General features: G+C 38.8%; 2 protein-coding genes across 7 annotated transcripts in view; one reads left to right on the top strand and one right to left on the bottom strand.

The window, feature by feature from the left end:
- The window catches only part of NBEA (neurobeachin), a 651237-nt gene that overhangs the window by 177456 nt on the left and 450993 nt on the right, over positions 1 to 22788 (bottom strand). For all 6 annotated transcript variants that reach the window (XM_034665060.1, XM_034665062.1, XM_034665064.1 and 3 more), the window contains one exon: positions 15170 to 15306. In XM_034665060.1, the coding sequence (XP_034520951.1) occupies positions 15170 to 15306 (137 nt within the window). The remainder of the gene's footprint in view (positions 1 to 15169; positions 15307 to 22788) is intronic.
- MAB21L1 (mab-21 like 1) lies at positions 11528 to 12620 on the top strand. The gene has a single exon (XM_002923462.4). The coding sequence runs from the start codon at positions 11528 to 11530 to the stop codon at positions 12605 to 12607; it is 1080 nt and encodes a 359-aa protein (XP_002923508.1). The 3' UTR covers positions 12608 to 12620.

Raw genomic sequence — 22788 nt, 5'->3', positions numbered from 1 at the left:
AAAACGGCCATTGTAAATTCTACATAATTTTTATATACAGTGAAATACTTGCAACTTACTAAGCATTAGTACTGATTAGTAATTATAAGTAGAATTCTGTAATTAAAACATACAAAGATGGAGCGTTCACAACACGAACAGACATTTCACTGATAAAAATCCTTATATTGCAGTATCTGAACCAAATAAAAATTTAGTAAGGAATAAAAACAATTGGCATACAAATAGCTTTCTTGGAAACAACTGTATTTCAATGATAAAAGGGAGTTTTTAATGTGTCTTAAACTGAAAGATGTACAATATTGTGGCTTGTATAACCCACTGATGTCACAGAATAAAACCATATGTATAAAAAAAGGACATGGATATTTTATTCAAGTAATTGCTGAATTGTTTCTCTTCATCATTTTTGTGAAGGTATATCCCATTAACCTTAGGTTTTATCATGAAATGTTTCTTTAGGTGAATTAGTCCAATTTGTTGTTCATTAAACAGTACATGTATTTTCTAAATGGTTTCTCCCTATGTGATAGATCAGTACATTATTATCATAAAGGTTTATAATATTAAAAATTGCCTCACTATTTACTTAATTAAAAGCCTCCTGATAAAGAACTTAATCTTTAAAACTCATCAAACAATCATATTCTTCACGGAAATGTAAATCTGGTAGTTTCTTTTCAGAATAACACTTACTTCTATCCCAGTAGCAGTTCCTCAAAATTACCTCTAGGTAGAGACCACACAGACGTGCATGCCTTCACGCATGCCCGCGTACATCCACACGGCTGCCATAGACAGCCGCGATGTCGCAGTGCCGAAAACAGCTGCAGTCAGACAAACCTCGTTCTGCAATTCCTTATGTGACCCCTGCTAACACACTTAACCTTTCTAAACCTCAGTCCCTATTTGCAAACGGGAACTAATATTTGTTGTGAAGATTAAATGTGATCAAATACTCATAAGGTTTGGTCCCCATTCGTTATCACCTGCTACTCTCAACTCACTGAATTATGTTAAGTATCAAGAGAAATAATGCATATAAAAGTCTTTTGTAAATCTAAAAGAATGTTGCAATTGTATTATCTCATTTAATAGGCAATTTATCCCCTGCATTACATCATGGTTAGCAGTGTTCATTATTATTATTATTATTTTTATTATATATTGTTTTTGCTGGAGAGAGGGGGGGTGGAGGGGCAGAAGGAGAGGGAGAGAGAGAATCTGAAGCAGGCTCCATGCTCCGCGAGGAGCCCAAGGTGAGGCTCGATCTCAGGACCCTGAGATCATGACCTGAGCTGAAATCGAGAGTCAGATGCTTAACACTTAATGGACTGAACCACCCAGGCGCCATTATCCTTTCGAATAATCCATATAGGTGTATGTATTGTAATATAATCACAAATTTCTATAGAAGACATTAGCAGCTTAAAACAAAAGCTCAAGTTTAAAAATAGGGAAAGCGATCATTAGCAACAATTATTCTCTAAATCGTTTTGGAATAATCCACAGAGTTTTAAAAAAAATAATATAACAATTCATCTCGAACAGGCTGGGCCTATACACCCAGCGGGAGAACAGAGGCTTTACCCATGCTTCGTGCAGATGAAGAGAAGGAAAGAATACATTTTCCCCTCAAGATTCCACCTATCCCAGTCTATTTGCTAGCCGAACCAATCTGGATGATGCTCTCAATAACTCATACTACCTGAGTTGTATGCAGAGTTCAAATGCACATTCTGGTGCGGCTGTAAAGTGTATTTTCCCTAGAGTTTCTCATTTAAGAACATTACAGCCTTCCAGGGTAAAGCTATTAAAGGATACCAAAATCGGAAAAATGTTTAAAAAGGGAGTCCATTATTTGATATTGTTCTGATTTTTGTTTTTAAAGATACAGATACTGAAACTATCACAGCTGATAATTTCATTCTGACATGAGTTTAAGAGGTTAAGTTACTATCTGAGGAAAGGTAATCTGGTTGCCTTTCACGGCAGCCTGCAAACTCTGCAATCTGCATAGAGAGGGGCATTTGTCATCATTAGCTGAGCTGTGACAGCTGGCACCCAGGGTGTCCCAGAATCAAGAAGTGGCAGAGAGACTCCTGGTTTAGGTTGCCATTAAGTGTAGTAGGTTTCTGGAGGATCAAGTATATTTTATGAAAAGCTTTGTGATGTGAGTAACAGCAGTGAACATATTTGAATTTTCCATAACATGGATAATACAATGATAGCACATAATTAGCAGGTTGCCTCTAGACAACAAGATGCCAGATTACAGTATGAATAAACATCTACTGCCTGCCACTTAGAGAGGGAGAATTGTTTGCAGCACCCAAATAGCTCCAGCTCACTGTGTTTTTTCAAGGTTGGATTAAGGTGATCAACGATTATGTATACTCAAGGAAACAGACTGAAGACCTAGAGAATAGTTCTCAGTTGTCTTTTAAATGTGGTAGCAAACAATGCACAATGTCTCAGAAGGAGCTCAACTGCACACATCCATTACAGTGCCCATCCTTCTGATAACGTGAATATGAAAATTACAATCATTCACACAGATGCAATTCTCCAACTGTCTGAGGTGTCTGCCATTGGCAATAAGTCTTTAAAAATAATCCTCGACCAAAGTTTAAAACCAGAATCTTTTTACTAAAATGAGGGTTACTAACTATGGGTCTGAAACAGTTGTGATGAACACGTCCAGAAAAGAATTTTTACGACTTTACAATTTTATACATGTTTGTCTTGTTAGTGCAAAACCATATAAAGCAAAAGAAAGTGTAGGTTAAAAAATAGGTTGATCAGATCTTTGAAACAGAAGAATGCTATGACCCCTTTAAAAAATCATCAATGTTTGCAAACATAATCAATAACACTAGGTTTTATATTATTATGTAAACTAGTTTTCCACAAATAAAACTAATTTTTGTGTTAATGTAAAATCTATGCAAATACATGCAGTCATTTATCAGGAAAGCTGACAAGCATTCCATATTGGAGGGGGAAATGGAACTGCCTCAAGAATAGAGGCAATTAATTATTTCTGTATTTCTTCTTCTGTCTTGAGGCACAAAAGTTATCCATCCAGTTAAAACAGCAAATGAAATAAAGAGATTTTTTTTTTATTTAAACACATATGGCTTTTGCCTGCAATACTGATCACCACAAGGTCTACAGATGCCCGTGGCTAAATTGTACACTGGCAGATGCACACAGGGGAAAACCGTGCTAATGCAGCGTGGAGAGCAAAACAAATGAAGAACTGAATTTGCTAGTAAAAGGAAAAAAAAATACAACAAAAAGCAAAAACCCCCAAACCAAAAGAAACCCTAAAATTCTCTCCCCCCTACCCCCGCCCCCACCCAGAGAGTTAGGCAATTTGGTTATCAAATACAGGTTCAGGTTGCAAGAAACTTAACCATTGTCTGTTGCAGGAAAGCAGAGAACAATTTTAAATACATGAAACTGTTTTTGTGGCTAGACATGCGTATTATGTACGTGGGTGACTGAGCGGTATATTTGATTTTATGTGGACAGAATGGCTAGCGACATTTAAACTTCTCAATTTTGCAATTAAAAGCTTATGATATTCAAACCGCCACAGTGTATGTATCTATATAAATACTGTCAGAACTTCCAGTTATTATTATTTAAAAAAATCTGTTTCATGTCATCTCTTAAGTTATTACTGAAAACGGTATAGGTTATCACGGACCAATCTTGCAGATATGATATTATAACCTGATGGCCACAGAAATCCTGTATTTAGTAGTTGTTTCCCTTTAACAGGTAAAAATAAATGGATAGAGGCCAATTCAATCTTTTACTATCTGCAATACTGTGTGTGTGTGTGTGTGTGTGTGTGTGTACATGCACAGGCTATTTTGCAAACCATAAAAAGAGTGTACTTTCTAAAAATGGTTTAAGATTATTAAGAAAGCAATAACTTCTTTCTTAATAGGCCTGTAAGCATGCATAACATTAAAATTTCTATTGTAATTGCCAAATAAAAATATAAAACAGAAAGCATTTAAATAATTTTATATCTTGGGGAAAGAAAGAGAAGACTAGTTGTGCTATTCCGAGTTGTAAAAAGGCAAAATACTTGAAAGAGCATCGTGGTCAATGAATACGTCTGCTCTCCTACAATTTAAGCATTCTTTGTTTGGAGTATTTATAACTATCGAAATTTAAATGACAATGTATATTTATATAAAATTAGGATTAGAGGCATATGTTCCAAGAACGTGTACGTTAATTAATATTAGCTCTAATAAACTCCTTGGCCTTGTCCCCCACCACTCAAAGGGAGGATTAATTTACTGAAAATGCAAAGTACAATGTAATTTAAACACTGAAAGGAGATTCATTTCTCCAGTGACGTAAAGCTAGTAACATCACCAATATGCCTCAAATGTTGCCAGCGTATATGAGGAATCCCTGCTTCTTACTACGATATATTCTGATGTGCAAATATAAACTCTATTCGTAAGTCTAATACACACGTTCACGCTAGGGTAACAAATATTAGCAGTTCCTTTGAAAAATAAATCTTTTACCTAGCATTAAGGTAATATATATTACATTTAAACATTAAACATTTAATACTTTTATGTAAAACGAAAATTGTAAATCTAGCTTGCCTATCTGAAATATTATTTCGTACCCTGCCTCTACTTCAGAGCTATTGGATGAAAACTGGCCTTAAATTAGAAGCGATATAAAATAATAAATTCTAGAGGAATAAATAAAGATTTACAACCTAAAGGTTTTTTGATATAAAAGTAAAACACCCAGATGCTTATAAATGAATCATAAAATTTATGAATTAAAATGTAAAATAGGGGCACGAGGAAACTTTTGTGGCAATGGAAATGTTCTATGTCTGTGCCAGATGTTCTGTGAGTGTAGAAACTTGTTAAAATTCACAGGATGGCACATTCATGTGGAAAAACCATAGAATAGAATGCTACTGTACACAAAATACACATCAATAAACCTGACTTAAATAATACAAAATAGATTTCACATAAAAATAAAATAAAGCTATACTTTCTATTTCATTGGTTTCACAATTTTTTATTAGAAAGACTACGGTCTTACAAACTCTGTGCTCTCATGCTTTTGCTCTAGATGTGTAGACAAAATGAATAAACACATAGATTAAGAAGTATTAACTACTTAGACTGGATATTTTTGACCGATCACAGAAAACTCGGCTTTTTAGAAATAATACGCATTTGTACACTAAAATGTATATTGTTGGAACATTAGAATAGTGAAAATAATCATACATAAGTGGAAATGAAATCATTATTTACGTGGTGTGTTCTCAGATGTTTATATTTCTGTATCTATATGTAAAACTATAAGGAAATTCTTATTCATAAACTAATTTCCTTTTTCTATAAAGCATTTATTTTTTACATAAAATATATATGATACGAGGTAATAGTTTTTTATTTAATGTAATTATTCTCTTAAATTATTACTCCAGTCGCTGATCATTAAAAAAAATAAATCCTAGTTTAGAGGAGTTGCTTTGTTCATTAAAAAGTAAGCTCCAAAACTGTAAATTAGATATAGAAAAGGTTATTTTAGACATGCAATCACTGAATGTTGATTATCTACATACCATACTCTAGTCTCAAGGTCATGCTGAATATTTTCCGTGGCTTAATCACATACAGTATGGGGCAGTAATGAGAGCTGTGCAGTCCTGGATGACCTACTACAGATGTACAGATTAAGACACTAATCGCATCTGATTCCATTGTTTTGTCTAAGTGCAATAAAACTCTAATGCGCTAAGAGTACTAAGGCTGTGGTCACATACACAATGTCTATAAATCCGCGTGAATACCTAGTTTTCATATATTCAGAAAGATAGGAACCGCGTGAGCCCATTTATCTCGTCAGAATATTTCTATAACATCCAAATGAAAAATAGCGGTTGAAATCTAACAAAATGAATTTGAATTTTCTACATCATAAAGACGACAGTGACTTTCTGATGGGTCTATAAGCAACTGGAATACTGGAATCAACACTTCTTCCATCATAATAAATAAATGACTAACCCCAATACCCTTAAATTTTTGAAAAGAGAGATAACAATCTATTTAGAGCAATAAGAAAATCTTTTGGTTAACAGCCTTCCCCTCAAATTTTTCAGTTTGTGCATGCAACTTACAATATCCTCCACCTCTATGTATATATTCAAATGCAGTGGGGAAAGTGAGCCGGTTATCTACATTCCCCCGGCTTTCTTTCTCTTCCACTGAAAGAAACGTGGTCAGAATTACCCGGAATCACTACAAATGCGCAAACCCAGCAGTGGTCATAATTCTAGTGAGGTACACTTCTAATGCCCATCTTAAATCTCAAAGTTACCTTCTTTCCAACATTTATTAGCACCAATCACAAATTTACTAAGCAACACTGTAGGGAAAAAAGTGGCCCCCACAACAAATGTTGACTACACGACGGGTACTAGGGGGATGAGCAAAACTAAGGCCCCAGCCCCAATCATTCAAGTGAAGAATGAAAGGAATAATTTTTTTGAAGAACTTCAATGACCAGGATACTCTGGTTGAAACAACAAAACAGGGTCTAAACTGTGTCAACAGTGACCTCAATTCTTTGCTTTACTTTGTCATAAACCTGATATTAAAATATGAAATAATTGTTTTAAGAAATTGAAACTTTTGAAGCTCTCAAGCGATTTTGTTTCAAGTGTTCTTATACAAGGAGTCACAACAGGAAGAAAGGTAGAGATGCCATCAAATTAGATTACCAGAGAAACTCCCTCTATTTTACTTTATTTAATGTGACACATAAAGAAAACCCTGCACAAATATCTGTCTTTAATTTCTCTAGTGTAAAAAAAGAAATATATTGTGTCTGGCAGAATGAAGCAGATGAAATAGCCTGGGTGCCTTTAAAAAACGAAGTGGGGGGAGGTAGGAATCAGATGCGTACAATGAGCCTTCAAAGCCACTCCAGCAGTAGGGATAAATAATTTAATAAACTCAACTTCATATTCTTTTTATCTCCCCAGTGTAATAAGCACATATTAAAAAAATAAAACTTTAAGTTCATGAATACTTGTGAATAGAATAGCAGCCAGCAAATATGAAAAAGCGCTAAACAATATCTATCTGAGCATTTAACATGTATATGCAGATTCCCTAACAACAGATACATTTTTCCAGATGAAAGGTCACACTGGCTTAAATTTATGAACATGTAATTCAAATTTAAATTAGTTTTTTTAAAAAACACAGAAACCGTGCATTCCTACATTTCTCAACATAATAGTTTTTCTTTAAACCCAATAAGGTGACTATTTATGCATTACTTTGTGTATACCATATAAATTAAGTAGGTTTACAGAAGGGGGGATAAGTTACTTAGGCAACAATATTTCAGGAAAAAATTATTTTGCCATTATTATTTTGAATGTTTTGAAATGTTAAGGATCATAATATTTAATTGTTTTATATTCATTAATACTACTAACATTTTGATAATGGTGTGTTTGTGACTTTTTGGGATTCTTTTTGTAAGTGGTGCGTTATAAATCAAGGCTGCCTAGTAACCTAAGTAAATGAAATGTAGAAGTCAAGCCAGTTAGACCTTAAAATCCCAAATATCATTCAAATGTAAGCAACTCAAACTGTCATTAAATCATGAGATTCTTGGCTTTTTTTTCCTACAATTAGATCAGTTTTCTTCAATTATCATTCTATTATTAGCTCATGTCAAAGATGCCTGCACAGCATACCACTGAAAACAATTAAGCATTTATATCCTAAAGCATGGGGCACACACGAGCTTTTATTCTAGAACTAAGATTATATTTACAGTAAAAAAATAAGTTAAGACTGGAATCACTAGAGTTGCTTTATAACTTCTCACATAAGTAAATAAATTGATTTTAAGCTATCTCCAGGTAATACATCAACATTTGAAATGACCAGTTCAAACTATTGGTCAAAGGGTGTTTCAAAAAAATTACTATAAAATAAGTTACTCCCACAAACCTATCTCCAAAGCCTAGATTAAAAGTGGCCGAATTACATAAAAATATGCTATCTGTTTTAAATTCCTTTCCATAGGTCATTTCAATAAAAAAAAAATTAAGGGACAGAAAAACATACTCCTCGAATAGTTTAATTTGCCCTTCAACAATGAGAGGTGTCTAGGATCCCTGAAAGGATTCAGCTACAGAAGGGCAATTCATTTCACGTGTTCAGTGTAATAGAAAATCACTGTGTTGCAGCAACAAGCAGTACTTGCGCTTGAGTATTATTCTAGGGCGCCCAGTTCACATACAGTGATAACAGCGGGTGGGTGAGTCCTGTGTTATGTAAATCACTGTCAGCCCCCAGCGTGAAGGGTGCTGTTGGAAGCAGCTCAGAAAACACAGTCCTGGCGTCCTTGAAGCAGAATGACTTCACTTCCCTGGAACATTCTAGGACTAACGAGTTTCTTAGTCTTTTTCTCACCATCCATTTTTCTTCTTCAAAGTGCAAATCGTTAGTGAAAAGGCCCCGGTTACACCAATTAGTTTGCGCAAAGGGCTTCGGTGTTTAGCTTCGCTTTAACCCAATTAAGCCGCACAGTGAGCCCCGAAGATGCGCCACCTGCGCGCCTGGCTCCAGCGAGGCCGGCCCGGCGCCCCTCGCGTCCTTCGCCTTAGACCCATCCGGACCGCCGCCCCACGGTGCCCCCCAAACGGCTCCGGGGCCTCCGCGTCCCACGCTGCACGTCCTCGGCAATCGGGGACACTTGCAGGTGACCCAAGAAATCGAGGGAGGAGATCCTGGCCGAGCAACTCTGCTCTGAACCCAGGGGAGAGCTCGCTGGGCACAGGGGGCCCGCGGCCAACGGTGAGAAAGCCGGGGCTCGGCTGCGACCTCACGTCGGCCGGGGTGGCGGTCAGGGCTGAGGGATGCGCGGGCAGGGACCATGGCCTGGAGCAGAAGTGGAGAATCCGAGGACACCAGGTAAGGTTTACAATAACGGGCACACAGGAAAACACACACACACACACCCCAACAACAAAAAACACAAGACACACACACACACCTATGGAAGAGAGAGAGGAAAGGAGGATGGCTCTGGAGTGCTGAGCAGCGGGAGAGAGGGGACCTGAGCTGGGTGAGGGCCAGACGTGGCTTTTTCCCCTGAGACTAAGGCACATCTTCCCCCTCTTGGCCCTGTGTTCTCCGGTTCTGATTTGCCTCCTCTTCTTCCTCTTCCAACTGCGGAAAGGTAGCAGTGCATTCACCCGAAAAGCCTGCAAAGTGGGGAGGGGCTGTTCGGGTGTTCCCAATCCCAGCTCCTAAGGGAATAGAAGGTTCCTGGGAATACAGTAGATGGATGCCATGAGCCCCAAATCTAATGTACTATTTTAAGGTAAATCAGAATCTATCCCTCTTGGAGAAGGAGAAAGTAAATAATAGATGCCTTTGTGATGCTCTTACCTGCACAAAAATAAATAAGTAAATAAATAAGCAAGCAAGCAAGCAAGCAAGCAAAAGCTGGAGTAAAAAGTGGGAGCCCTGAACAAGATCTTGTTGAAAGCGGCTCTGAAAGAAAGTGCCTACAGACCTGTTACCAGGAGTTATAGGATTTTGCTGGAAATATTGTTAATTTCAGAGAGATGGCATCTAAATTAAAGGTAGGCATTAAAAATATGCCTAGGTTTTAAAACTACTACATAATCCCTAAGAGGTACTTATTTCCTTTCCTGTACATTAAGGACACAATCGGTATCACCAGAAGGAAAAAAGAAAAACAAAACAAAAACCCAAACCAAAAGCATGTTCTACATAAATCCATTCCCCCCTCCTGTTTCAAGGCTCCAAAATGCAGAAATGTTGATTTCTTTCAAAGTTTTCCAAAATGAAATTTAAATTTAAAAACCCTGGATGACTGCAAATTAGTTTTCTTTTTAAAATCTTACTGATTTTTCCCTCAATCAAATTACATGAAATTGTATAACAATTAGAAGTCTACTGTCAGGTCACCACTAAGGACACTTAAGAGAGGAGGTATAATTATACATTAATAAGCAAGCCAGAAACCCTAAACTTGAACATCTTCAGAACAGTTATCTGCCAGTAGGTCTCATCTCTATGATCTTGCCTTAATTTCCCGTATTAAAATATAGCTCACTATGAACTCACAATAATTTCTCAACCACAGAGATGTTATTTTTAAAATATTTCTACCAGAGCGAACAAAACTTACTGTCCTGATTATGTTGAACAAGTCTACCAAAGTACAAAGAGGGCTGCAGTTGGGGAGAGGGGGAGTAATACTAAACATTTTTTAAACATCCTAACTTAAACTGGGGTAGACAACATCTAACAAAGCAATAATTTTCAGACTCCTTTCAACAACTGCAAATGGGGGGGGAACCAGAGATAAAACACTGCATAATGTAAAAAAAAAAATTAAAAACCCAACCAAAAACCCATTCTAACATATAGGAAAATCCCCCAAATTACACTGGCATCAGTCCATCTAAAACCAACTTGCATATACATGAAAGAGCAAACTCTCAACCTGCATTTAAAAAGACCTCAAGGATTCACAGACATTAATTATCTTACTCTAAATGCAAGTTGCTGACTTTTGTTTTAGAAGACCCCATCTAGTTCACTAATTGATGGATGACCATTAATACACCTGTATTTGCATTTCCCCTGTAAAAAGACAAGCAGGGTTTTCAACACAGAAGAGAACCACTTTGCCAAGTCTTTTCAAAACGTCAATATGCTTCAATTAATACCAAAGCTGAGAGATTCCTCTTGATTTCCAAAACTGTCTAGGTGGCCTGCGTGGTTTTCTGCCGGCAGCAGCCTCCTACCTTTAGTTTGTGTGCCTATATCCATGAGGGGGGATTAATTAGCCGGGTTGGAGCTGAAGGAGGCTGTCGTGACGAGCCCAGTGGCGATTGGCCGCCAGCCTGCCTGGCCCTGCCTTTATAATTTCCACACGAGTGCATCTGGGCTCTTAGACAAACCAACAGCAGCTTCTTCTGACATATACACACGCACACTCACCCCCGACACACTCAGCACACTTTTCCTCCATCTGATTAACAGTCCAGCATACACAATGATTACGGGAAAGCGTAAATAAATACGGAAAGGGTTGATTATTTTGACTACTGGAAGAGCTTGCTGGGTCTCAGCGCAACTTTTGTTTTCGTTACTGAGAAGGTGATCTCTCCATGCGTTTCTCTCACACAAGGATTCTTTAAAAGAGGAAGAAAGACCGAGAGAGGGGGGAGAACAATCTTTCACTTTAAGACCGTCTGGGCTCAAAGATAAAAGGAGGGGGAAAGCAGCGGCTAGGAATCCACCGCTGCAACGCAACGGAGAGCGTTTTGATACATTTCTGAGCGCGGCGGCCCGTTTCTCCACCGAAGTTGGCTCCAGCGCTAGCAGCCGCATTGGATCCCACAGCTTACTGCGAGACTCCGGTGTACAATCCGGATCTCTGCCCCAACATGATCGCGGCCCAGGCCAAGCTGGTATACCATCTGAATAAATACTACAATGAGAAATGCCAAGCCAGGAAAGCTGCCATTGCAAAAACTATCCGGGAAGTCTGCAAAGTAGTTTCCGACGTACTTAAAGAAGTGGAAGTGCAGGAGCCCCGGTTCATCAGCTCCCTCAACGAGATGGACAATCGCTACGAGGGCCTCGAGGTCATCTCCCCCACCGAATTTGAGGTGGTGCTTTACCTTAACCAAATGGGGGTGTTCAACTTTGTGGACGACGGCTCGCTGCCCGGCTGCGCGGTGCTGAAGTTGAGCGACGGGCGCAAGAGGAGCATGTCCCTCTGGGTGGAATTCATTACCGCCTCCGGCTACCTCTCGGCACGCAAAATCCGGTCCAGGTTTCAGACGCTGGTGGCTCAAGCCGTAGACAAATGTAGCTACAGGGATGTGGTAAAGATGGTGGCAGACACCAGCGAAGTGAAACTGAGAATCCGAGATAGGTACGTGGTGCAGATCACCCCGGCTTTTAAATGTACCGGGATCTGGCCGAGGAGTGCTGCCCACTGGCCACTTCCCCACATCCCCTGGCCAGGACCCAACCGGGTGGCGGAGGTCAAAGCGGAAGGGTTCAATCTCTTGTCCAAGGAGTGCCACTCCCTGGCCGGCAAACAGAGCTCGGCCGAGAGCGACGCCTGGGTACTGCAGTTCGCGGAAGCAGAGAACAGACTGCAGATGGGGGGCTGCAGAAAGAAATGCCTCTCCATCCTCAAAACCTTACGAGATCGTCACCTTGAACTGCCGGGCCAGCCCCTGAACAATTACCACATGAAGACTTTGGTTTCCTACGAGTGTGAAAAGCATCCCCGGGAGTCAGACTGGGACGAGTCTTGCCTGGGTGATCGGCTTAACGGGATTTTGCTGCAACTTATCTCCTGCCTGCAGTGCCGGCGGTGTCCTCACTACTTCCTACCGAACTTAGATCTGTTTCAAGGCAAACCTCATTCGGCTCTGGAGAACGCTGCCAAACAAACGTGGCGGCTGGCAAGAGAGATCCTGACCAACCCGAAAAGTTTGGAAAAACTTTAGAGGACAATTTAATCAGGAGCCGAAATGTGATTACTCTTCTCAAAGACCTGATTCAGTGTAAACTTCCTGTTGGATTCCTAATATTCCACTTGTCAGTGCAAACAATCTCTTCCTTAAAAAGGAATAACAATACAATGTTTAGGCATCATCTCACCCACCCCTCCAAGGGGAGAAAAAGAAGTAGGGAAAGCGGATGGAGAAAAACCCAAACCCACAAGTATTAGAAGACTTCTTTACAAAGGATTTCATATCTCCCTTGAAAAGTACACAATAACACCCGGAAAACAACCCGGCTGTGATGCAAGACCCCAGTGAACACTCTGCCTAACTATCAAAGGATTATAGCAATCCTGGTGATTTAGGTGCATCTGTCTGTGAGTAAACACGATTTGGATATGCCATCTGAAGGAAAGTGTAATGTATATTTTGATTTGTAACAAATATTGTGATCTCACATTGTCTTTGAAAGTGTGGATGTTGGTGTTTTGTGATTTGGTGAATGGAAGTTAAATTGCCGTTTTGGAGACTTCCAGACATTTTCCACTAACAAAGATACCATTTAAAGGTAGATTTCCTCCCGGTACTTTTATCTGTCTTTGAAAGTGTCTGAACTTTAAAAAGTTTACATTTTGTTTCAAATATAATGCTTGTTCTATTTCTAACATTCCATAAATATACTTGAAATGTTATTTAAATATATTCAAAGAAATTTGAATTCAGCTTATATAATTAACGCTTGAATATCTGAATTATATATTTGAAAAATGCACTTGAAATACACTGGATAACTACTTTTGTGATTTAGATTTTAATATCTGTTGCTGGTGTTTATTTAATTAGAAGCTAATAAATGAAGTAAAATAAAAGTTGTTGTGTCTCACTTGTTTTTCTATCAAAAGATGTAATGCTCCATTTTGAAAACTGAACCCACTTGAGCGTTTTAAACATTTCAAGGAGTATGCTAATGAAATAATTAAAAATAAAACCTTAAAATCCTGGAGAAAACTCTTTGTACAGCTACAGAAGATAATGATTTACTTATAAGACCATTTCTTTCTACAACAGACACATTTAAATCTCCCCTTGAAAGCTTGCTCTTCTGGATTAGCATTTCTGTAGCTTTTTTGATAATATAAGGAAAAATATGTCATGACGGTACAGACTGCTGAGTTAAAAATTAGACTAACTCAGAGAAAGTGAACTTAAAGTCATAATGAAAGTTTCAAAATTTGTATAACTATGCTCATAAAATAAAGATTATTTCTGACCATTTTATGTCAAATCTTATTTTATGCAGTAAGTGTTTCATTAGCTGAATAAGTTAATCAGAAATCCAGAATTTCTTTTTACTTCACAGGCCAAGCTAGTGATAAAAGCACAACGACAAACTTTCAAATTATTTAAAAATCAAATACACTACATTCAAACTCATTTTAAACATTCCATCCTTTGGGAGCTGGAAATACAAGAAGTCTATGACTGTCCTTTCAAGTATTTTAATAGTCAACAAGTGCTGAGAGCGCTAATCACCTACAGGCCTTAAGATAGGTTAATTCAGGCGGGGATGGATTTTAGAATTTCGGTTCCTCTTCTACAGATAGCGTTTTATAATTCTCTATCTCTATATAAAAGCTACATATAAATAATAAAGTTCTGGATCCGTGCGCGCATTTGTCTTTGGCGATATTAGAATAATTGCTTCTGATAAATATGGCAAAGGAAGCTCTTTATAAACTGATGCTTGAATATCTAGCATGACACTTGAATTCTTGACCTCAGGAAGAAAGTTTACAAACTGCACAGGAACATGAAAGTTAAAACAACAATCAAATTGGTTTCAATAGAAAGTGTGGAGGCGTAGAGCTGTTCTAATATCAGGTTTTAAAATCTACACAAAAGATATAATAAATAAATATTTATGTATTTCAAATTGTCCAAATAGGTATTTTTTGGCATTACACTAGCAGAAGAACACAAACTTTAACATCTGATTGTTAGTATATACTACCTATATACATTTTTAATCAATGCTTCTCAGAGAATCAGTTTCTCTCACTCTTAAATTCACATGTAAAACTCATTCTTATTTCAGGAGATGAAAAATGGACACAATAATGGAGATGAATTTATATCTAAACGCTCCCCCCCTCCCCAGTTTCCTGACAAGCTTTCAATGAATAATAATTCACATTGCAAATTACACTTTCAGAAATTAAAAGTCATCTTAAGATATTTCAGAAGACCCCTCTTGGTCTTCCAAGACCAAGATGCTGTACCCCAGGGACTTTGGAACAATTGGCTTATCCAACGAAATTTACCCAAGTGCACACAAAGGCACTCATGGCGAGACTGTAATGTGCGTGCTCTGGTAACACAGGATTTAAAATCATTAATATATTCTTCAATCCCATAAAATAGAGCATGTGTTATTTCATTCATTTTATTTCCTCTGACAAAAATGGAAATGTGCTCCCCTCCCCCCGTCATTTAAAACCAAGCAAAATTGAAAACCACTTCCTGCCACAAAGCCACTAGTACTGTATACGAATCGCTCTAACTCACTTTGGTGTCGATCTTCTTGAAGGCAGGATCGTCCTCATCTACCTCGAAGTAGATTTCTGTCGTGGTGATGGAGAGTGTCCCCTTGGCCACCACCACGGGAGCGATGAGCTGGGCTGGGGTACTGAGAACCACTGGGCCTGAAAGACAAGGGCACCGGAGTTAGGCTCAGTCCCTGTGGCCCTCTCCTGCTCCCCCCGCAAAGGGTGCCGCGGGGCCTTTATTTTTTAAGATGCGCTAAGAAAATGGTTTATTGCGTAATGTATGTGAGATAAGGTCTGCTTAGCTCTTGCACGTTATCTTACAACAAGAGTAGAGATAAATAATTCTATAAAACCCCAAAAGGTCAGGATACCGAATTAAGTGACCCTTTGCAAGCCAGTTTGCAACCTCCGCCTAGAAATCCTACAAATGCCCCGATTCTCCATTGAGCGCCACTGGCTGTCCGGAGACACCGTAGGCAGTCAGCACTGCCCCCAAAGACCAGCCATCGTGTAAAGCCGTTCCACTCGGCAGCAGCGTTCCCCAAGGATGGGCGGGAGGATGTGAAGGGGTATAGGATCTAAATATATAAATTCCACTGTGCTAACCGGTTTGCATCTTGCAGGAAGATTAATATCGGCGTCCTAAGGCGCGCCACATCCACATACACACACACAAGAATATTAAATACATTTCTTATGTAGAAAAGAACAAATATCGTAGCAGTGATCTTCTCACCGACAATCAGTCAAAAGTGATGACATTGTAAGACGCTTGAACAAGAAGATTCTCAGAAAAGCGTCCGAAAAGTACTATCTCTCAACTTTTGAAACTAGAGAAGCTAATCTCCAGTAAAAGAGATTTTTACAAAGTGTGCCTACTGGGGTGCTTACTTCGAATTCCCTCAATCTGAGTTAATGTTGAAAATTACGTATTGGAATACAAATTCAAAGGGGATTACTTAACTGCCCCTTTAAGATTCCCCGAAAGGGGAAGCATTCTTTGCTATACTGTACTTTTAAAATACAGACAAGGAAATCGGAAATTACTCTTTTTCTCTTCTCTCTTCTTTCCTTCCTTCCTTTCTCTTTCTTTCTTTCTTTCCCCTATTTCCTCTTTTTTTCTTTTTTTGGTAGCAAGGGCGCCTTATATTCCCTTCCACCCCCCCGCCCACCGCCGTGAAATGCATATAGTCAAATGAGTCACAATAACAGTAGGATAAAGGCAATAAGAAGACAGGTCCCCTGCGGCCGCTCAGGCTCGGGCCCCTCGGCGGCGGCTCCTCGCGGTGAGACCGCCTCGTACCGCCACCGCCAAGGCCACTGTCAGCAGGCCTGACCCGGCCGGCCGGGCGCGGGGACTGTAGAGAAGTTGACGTTTCGAGGGAGAAGCACACACCAAATCCGCGACCGTCCTGCACAAAGCCGGGCCGTTTCTGCTGCGGGAGGCACACAGAGGAATCGGCCGGCTTCTGTCGCGCGTAACGGGGTGGGCAGGAAGCAAACTGTGTCAGTGTCAGCCTTCACCCCCGATCGTGACCGCCTGGCTCAGACTAACGCGAAGCCCTTTCTTTTAGTTTACAGCTCTCTGTCCCCCAGGAGCCCGCACTGGGGGGCTCGGCCCCGGGGCGCGCAGACTCCCGGCCTGGGTTTCCGCCGCGGAGCCGAGCGGAGTCGGGGTCCATCTCGGCTACACAAGGTTTTTCTTTCCAAAGGGCGAGGCGGCGGTCGATCTGAAGCGCCACTTTAAAGGCTCATCAATCTTAATCTAGGTTGCTCAAGTAATTATGCCCGAATCTCTTGTACGATTACAAGTGGATTTGGGTTTCTATTCCCCAGGCCCTCCTTTGTGTTTATTGGAGGGTCTGTGCGCGCGCTCCGCGGCGCCTCCTGCCTCCCGCGCCCTCCTCGGAATCCCCCAACGCTCGGGCCGGTTCGAACCGCTCCCTTAACCCTTCAGCCACCAGGACGCTCCTTCGGATGACACTTTTCATATTTCCCTTTTGGAGAAATCCAGAAAGTTTACTCTTGATTGGGGCGAGGTGGGAAAGAAGGTCCCGTACTGACATCGAAAACCGTGTCTTCTTATACGTCGTCGGGCCTTGCTAAAACCTCAGAAAAGCCGTCATTCTATACACAGGCGGCTAGTGATTTCTGGTTTAATGGAGGTTTCTGGCATTTGGAGACGTAGAATGGTCACAAACATTTAAAATGGCGAACTATTCCTTTCTCTTAAAAAGTAATTTAACATATCCAAACAATTAAATTGGGGTGACATAAAAAATCACTAAATACATTATCAAAACCGTACACACTGATTTACTGAAATATATGACGAATTTTTAAGGACACATTTCCGTGAACTTTGAACGGGGAACACATTCTCTCTCCTTAATTCTCTGCGTTTCTGAAACGAGACTGCGCTCCTTTCTGCTTTTGCTCCAATCTCATTCTATTGAATTGAGATTTTCTGGGGGCTTATAAAAGGACTTCGAACTGGTCCTTCTTCAAGAAAGACGCGTCATGAAATATTCAGCCTTCATAGTGTGTCATTTTTACCCTTGTCCTTTGGAAATCTCCAATTACAACTTCCAATTCCATAGCGTGTTTAAGGAGCACTGAGTCTTTTTGTTGTAGCCTTCAGGGAGCAAACCAGCCGCAGAGAGAATGCAGAGTTAATCCACTACAGCAATAGAGAGAGGGGATTATGTTTTAATCTCTTTTGGGGGAGCCTCTGGATTTTAGGGATCTGATATTAAAATGTTTACATAAGGCACCATCACAAACCAGCAGATCTTCCATGGAAGATCTGGTTATTTGAAAGCCTGGGATCCCTGTCCAAATAAAAATAGTTTCAAAAAGGCAGCGTCTCTGGATGCCAGAGAGATGGCAATCTAGCAGATTCTGTTCTAGAAGATAACTGGGTACAAATTTAACCTCCTAAAACTTTGTTTGGTGTAGGGAGTTTAGGACGGAATGCAGATATATCCATTCCAATCACTACCAGAGCAATAAAAGGGTAGTTATCATAATGTTCTCACTCACACATTGAAATAAAGTGATGGCTCTTAAAGTGCAGTTAAACAAATGGATGGGACCAAACCTCCTCCCCTGTGTTGATGCATACAATACAGCGGTTTAAAATTCCACCATGCAAAGTGGTAACTAAAGGAGCAGTAAGTGTTATTTACTTCTAGCACTGGCAACATAATGTTTAAGAAATATTGATCCATTACTATTTTTGAAAGGATAGGGATATTACTTGACATTAATTTAAATGCTAATTTAAAATCTGAACTAGAACAAAGATCACCCAAGCACAAGGAAAAGAATCTTCAAATGAATGGACTTCTCTTTAGAATCACAGCATCTTTAATCAGTTGAGATGGTAAACCTAGGGTCGAAAGTACATATGTTTCATATTTGAAAAGGGAACTATTCATCAAATATATTTTAAAAGTAGAATGTTAAAAAATACTTGTGGGTTTGGATGATTCTACTGAAAACAAAATTCCAAGTCTGGAGATCTCACTAATACATCAACTTTTTAATAGAACTTTACAGTTTACAAGGTTCTTTTACATCATTTTTACTTAACTACTAGTTCAATATTCACAGTTTTGGGGGCTATGGATGTGTCAATACTCTCCTGTCAAAGACCACCAGGAACACATCTATAGTTGAAGAGGTTGGGTTTACTGCTCATTGTAGTGAGGGAGACACGGGCAACCTAGTTAAGAGTATGGAACAGGACTTTTGCAGGATCTGGGCTTTGGTTAAGTGACTCTGGGAAGGGTTCAAGGAGCACGGCTTTGTTCTGGATTGGGCTCTGTCAGGAAACAGGGTCTTAATAAATCTTATTTAGAAGGAGGGAGGACTAGATCTAGGCTAATGCCATAGTTAGCTTAGAAGTGGTTGTCCCTCATTAAACAGGAGATGGGGGGATGTTAGGTATTCAGGTGGTCTGCAGAGTGACCATGCTTTTTGTCTATGCTTCCACTAAATTATAGTTTTTTTTGCCTCACATCATCATCATCATGAGACCTTGTCTGATCCTGGTGTTCTGGGAGGTTGTTTATAACCAACAACAGGTTGTTTATAACCAACAGGAGAACACCAAGGCCGAGCTGTGAGCTCCAGGCTAGCTCCTGAACACGGAGCTTCCTTATAAAGGTCACGCTAGTTTCCAGAGGTCAAGGACTGCTTTTGTTTTTCTTACATACAGAAATTAGTCATTTTTTAGGGGTATCAGTAACATTCTAGGTATTAACAGGCAATTACGGCAATTAGCTTTTCAAACAAGGCTAAGATTCTTTATGAGTTTCAATATAAACTACAACAAAGAGTATATAGGGACAAAGAGTTGAAGTTAAATTAAAATTGGCATCGTTACAATTATTTGATGAATTTCAATTGGCCAAAACTATTTAGTGTACATGAAGTTACAATGTATTTTAGAATCACTTGAATACCTTCTAAACTTAGTTTAATATTAATAAAAGTTTTATTAACTATATAGATTTTCTCCGACCTCAATTCCTTCAAAACCACGTGCTCAATTTGCTTTAGGAACACTTAAAAGACAATTATTTGGGAATAATAAACATTGACTAATCTTTATGAATTTTTAAACTTAAAATCCTGACATTTTTTAAAAGAAATAGAACTAATCTGAAATCCTTTGTGTTTAGTGCAAAAGGCTATCATTCAAAAAAAAATTTAAACAAAAATATAGTAAAGAAATAATTCTTACAATTATTTCTATACTGTGATTCAATTTGTAGGAAAATAACTCCTAGCATGAGTGACTGAACATATGTAAAATATCTACCTGCTTCTATTATTTTTAAGTATGGCAATATAATTTAAAGAAAACATTTCTCAGGGCACCTAGATGGCTCAGTTGGTTAAGTGTCTGCCTTTGCCTCAGGTCAAGATACTGGGGTCCAGGAGCCCTGTGTCTGGCTCCTGCCCTGCTTAGCAGGGCTTCTGCTTCTCCCTCTCCCCCTGACCCTCCCCCCTGCTTGTGCTCTTGTTCCTGCTTCTGCTTTCTCTCTCTCAAATGAATAAATAACAAATCTTAAAAAATAAATTATTTCTCCCATAGAATTAAAAGAATAACATGCTTTACTCTCAAAACAACTTTCTCAAAAGAAACTAACGAAGAATATGACAAAATTGGAACCTTGTTTTGAAATCCTAGGAAAGCTTTAGGCATGAAGAAAATGGAGGTGTTTGTGTGTGTGCCTGGGGGAGAGAGAGTTGGCGGAATGCTGCAGAAGATCTGAGATTTCTACTATCCAGGATAGTTCCCTGGATTTCAGGCATTTGAAATGCCCCAAGAAAAAAAAGGATAGTAACAAAATCTCTAGACGATGACTCTTTTCTTTATGTACAGAGAATATTGATAGTGATCCAAATATATTACCAGAATAATAGTCCTCTGAGGTTTTCAAAAACTTCTTGCATGAAAGTAGTTTATGATTGAGTATGTTATGCTTATGCTTGAGTCAAAAAATACAATGTAAACAAATAATAGAATACATAGCTCAAGAATTATGAATTTAACTTCCAACATTATTCCCTCCTCCCTCACACACACATACACACACACGCACACACACACACTATCCATTACAAACCCCGATTTTTTAAAATAAATTTTTATTTACTTATTTGTCAGAGAGAGAGAGAGGGAGGGAGCATGTGCGCACAAGCAAGGGTACCAGCAGGCAGAGAGAGAAGCAGGCTCCTGGCTGAGCAAGGAACCTGATGTGTGACTCAATCCCAGTACCCTGGGTTCATGACCTCAGCCCAACGCAGATGACTAATGGACTGAGCCACCCAGGCATCCCTACAAACCCAAATTTTATTCAAAGCTCACTGCGCCCAAGAAGTGGCTTCTTTATGCTCTTTGGTGACTTCTTGAACATAATCTATCTTTAGTTTGAGATGGACAATAACCAATCATCCCCATAGCGCACTGGTTTCCTTAGATTATTATTGTACGAAATGAGACAAGTGTTTAAGAACCACATCATTGTTTTCAGATCTGAGTAAACCTAACTCAGGTAAAACTTAACATAGTCTGAAACAGAAACAGAAAGAGTGGAGCCCTCTATATAAGGGTATTTTAAACAAAATATCTGTTCATCATGGTGGAACACTTATTTTTGCACTAATATTATGTAACATCTCATTTAATGTGTTTATAATAAATAATTTTTTAAAGTGCCAAGAGATCATCTGAGAGGCTCTAATTTTAATTTATCATTTAGGGTTTCCAATTTAATTGTAGAACAGATAATCTTATGTTAAAAATAAATCAACAAAAACTAGTGCATTTTCCATGAAGGCAATGAATGATTTTATAGGGAAAAAAGCTTATAAAGCATATATAATCCAAGTAAAATATAACTGAGTTATTTTTAGCACAAAAATATACTAAAAAACAGTGATAGTTTTAATGTCCATTATGAAAATTTGTTCTGCCTTTTGATTCAATAGGTGATCCAGATGAGATTTGTGTTTCTAGTTATATCACATTTAGTCCAACATATGGAATACATTTTTCACTTTCTGGAAGGGTAGTGACTCTTTTATGGCACTAGGATATCATTTAATGATTGAGAAGAGTAAATTCCTACTGGACTAGATGAGTGAATAAACCAGAGGAGAGGATTTAAATCTATTGGACTAGGGGGTACGCTTTGTACCCTTCATGTTCCCATAGTTTCCTGGGCTCATCTTCACTGCAGCCTATGATATATTAAATATGTGTGTTTAGAAGTCTATTTCTCTCATTTGGCATAAGTTACTTACAGAAAGGGGCATTATCTTCTTGCCTAACACAGTACTTGTCACAGAGTATGCAATCGATCTTTATGGAATTGCAAACAGAAAAAGATAGACACCACTGTTATATTTGTATGTTATAGCAAACAGGCCACTTACATTAACAGATCGCATCCTTTCTATTTGTCTAGAATTGATTTCAAATTGTTCCTTAAAAATATGAAAGACACTGCATTTTGGAGAAAACATAAATAAAAGATGCTGAAAACCAACAAGAGTTATAATGTAATTGGTCATTCTAGCTAGGTCCCACATATACCATTATTTTTTAAATGGCATAATTTTATAACTGCCATATTGTTCCTACTAAGTTGTTCCCTCCTTATGAATTAAATGCTTAGAGAGACATATTTGACTCAGCTTTCATTCATTCATTCATATAGTCAACAAAAATTATTCACTGTTTTTGGTACTAAGAGAGCATCAGTAAAGTATGTGACATGAATTTTACTCAAGAGTTTATCGTACATAGTAAAGAAAAGAAGTATTTAGGAATGATTAGGACATAACCGAGGAAGGGTAGCAAAGGATAGTTAAAGCACTTTACATGGAATTGATCTCATTTGTTCCTCATAACAACAAACCTATGAGAAAGGGACTGCTATTGTGTCCATTTTACAAATAGAAAATGAGACTAAGTGGTGAAGTAATTTAGGGAAGGTCACAGTAGAGACAAGATTCAGACCTGGTTATCTGACCTCAAAGTCAGGGCACTTAGCTGTTATGTATACTGTCTCCCAACAAGAGAGGGCCAGAAAAATATTCCATAGACATTCACTGAACTGC

The sequence above is a fragment of the Ailuropoda melanoleuca genome, chromosome 7 (genome assembly GCF_002007445.2).
Source record: "Ailuropoda melanoleuca isolate Jingjing chromosome 7, ASM200744v2, whole genome shotgun sequence".
Taxonomy (NCBI): domain Eukaryota; kingdom Metazoa; phylum Chordata; class Mammalia; order Carnivora; family Ursidae; genus Ailuropoda; species Ailuropoda melanoleuca.
The sequence above is the reverse complement of the archived record's forward strand: the minus strand, read 5'-3'. Positions and strand labels throughout refer to the sequence as shown.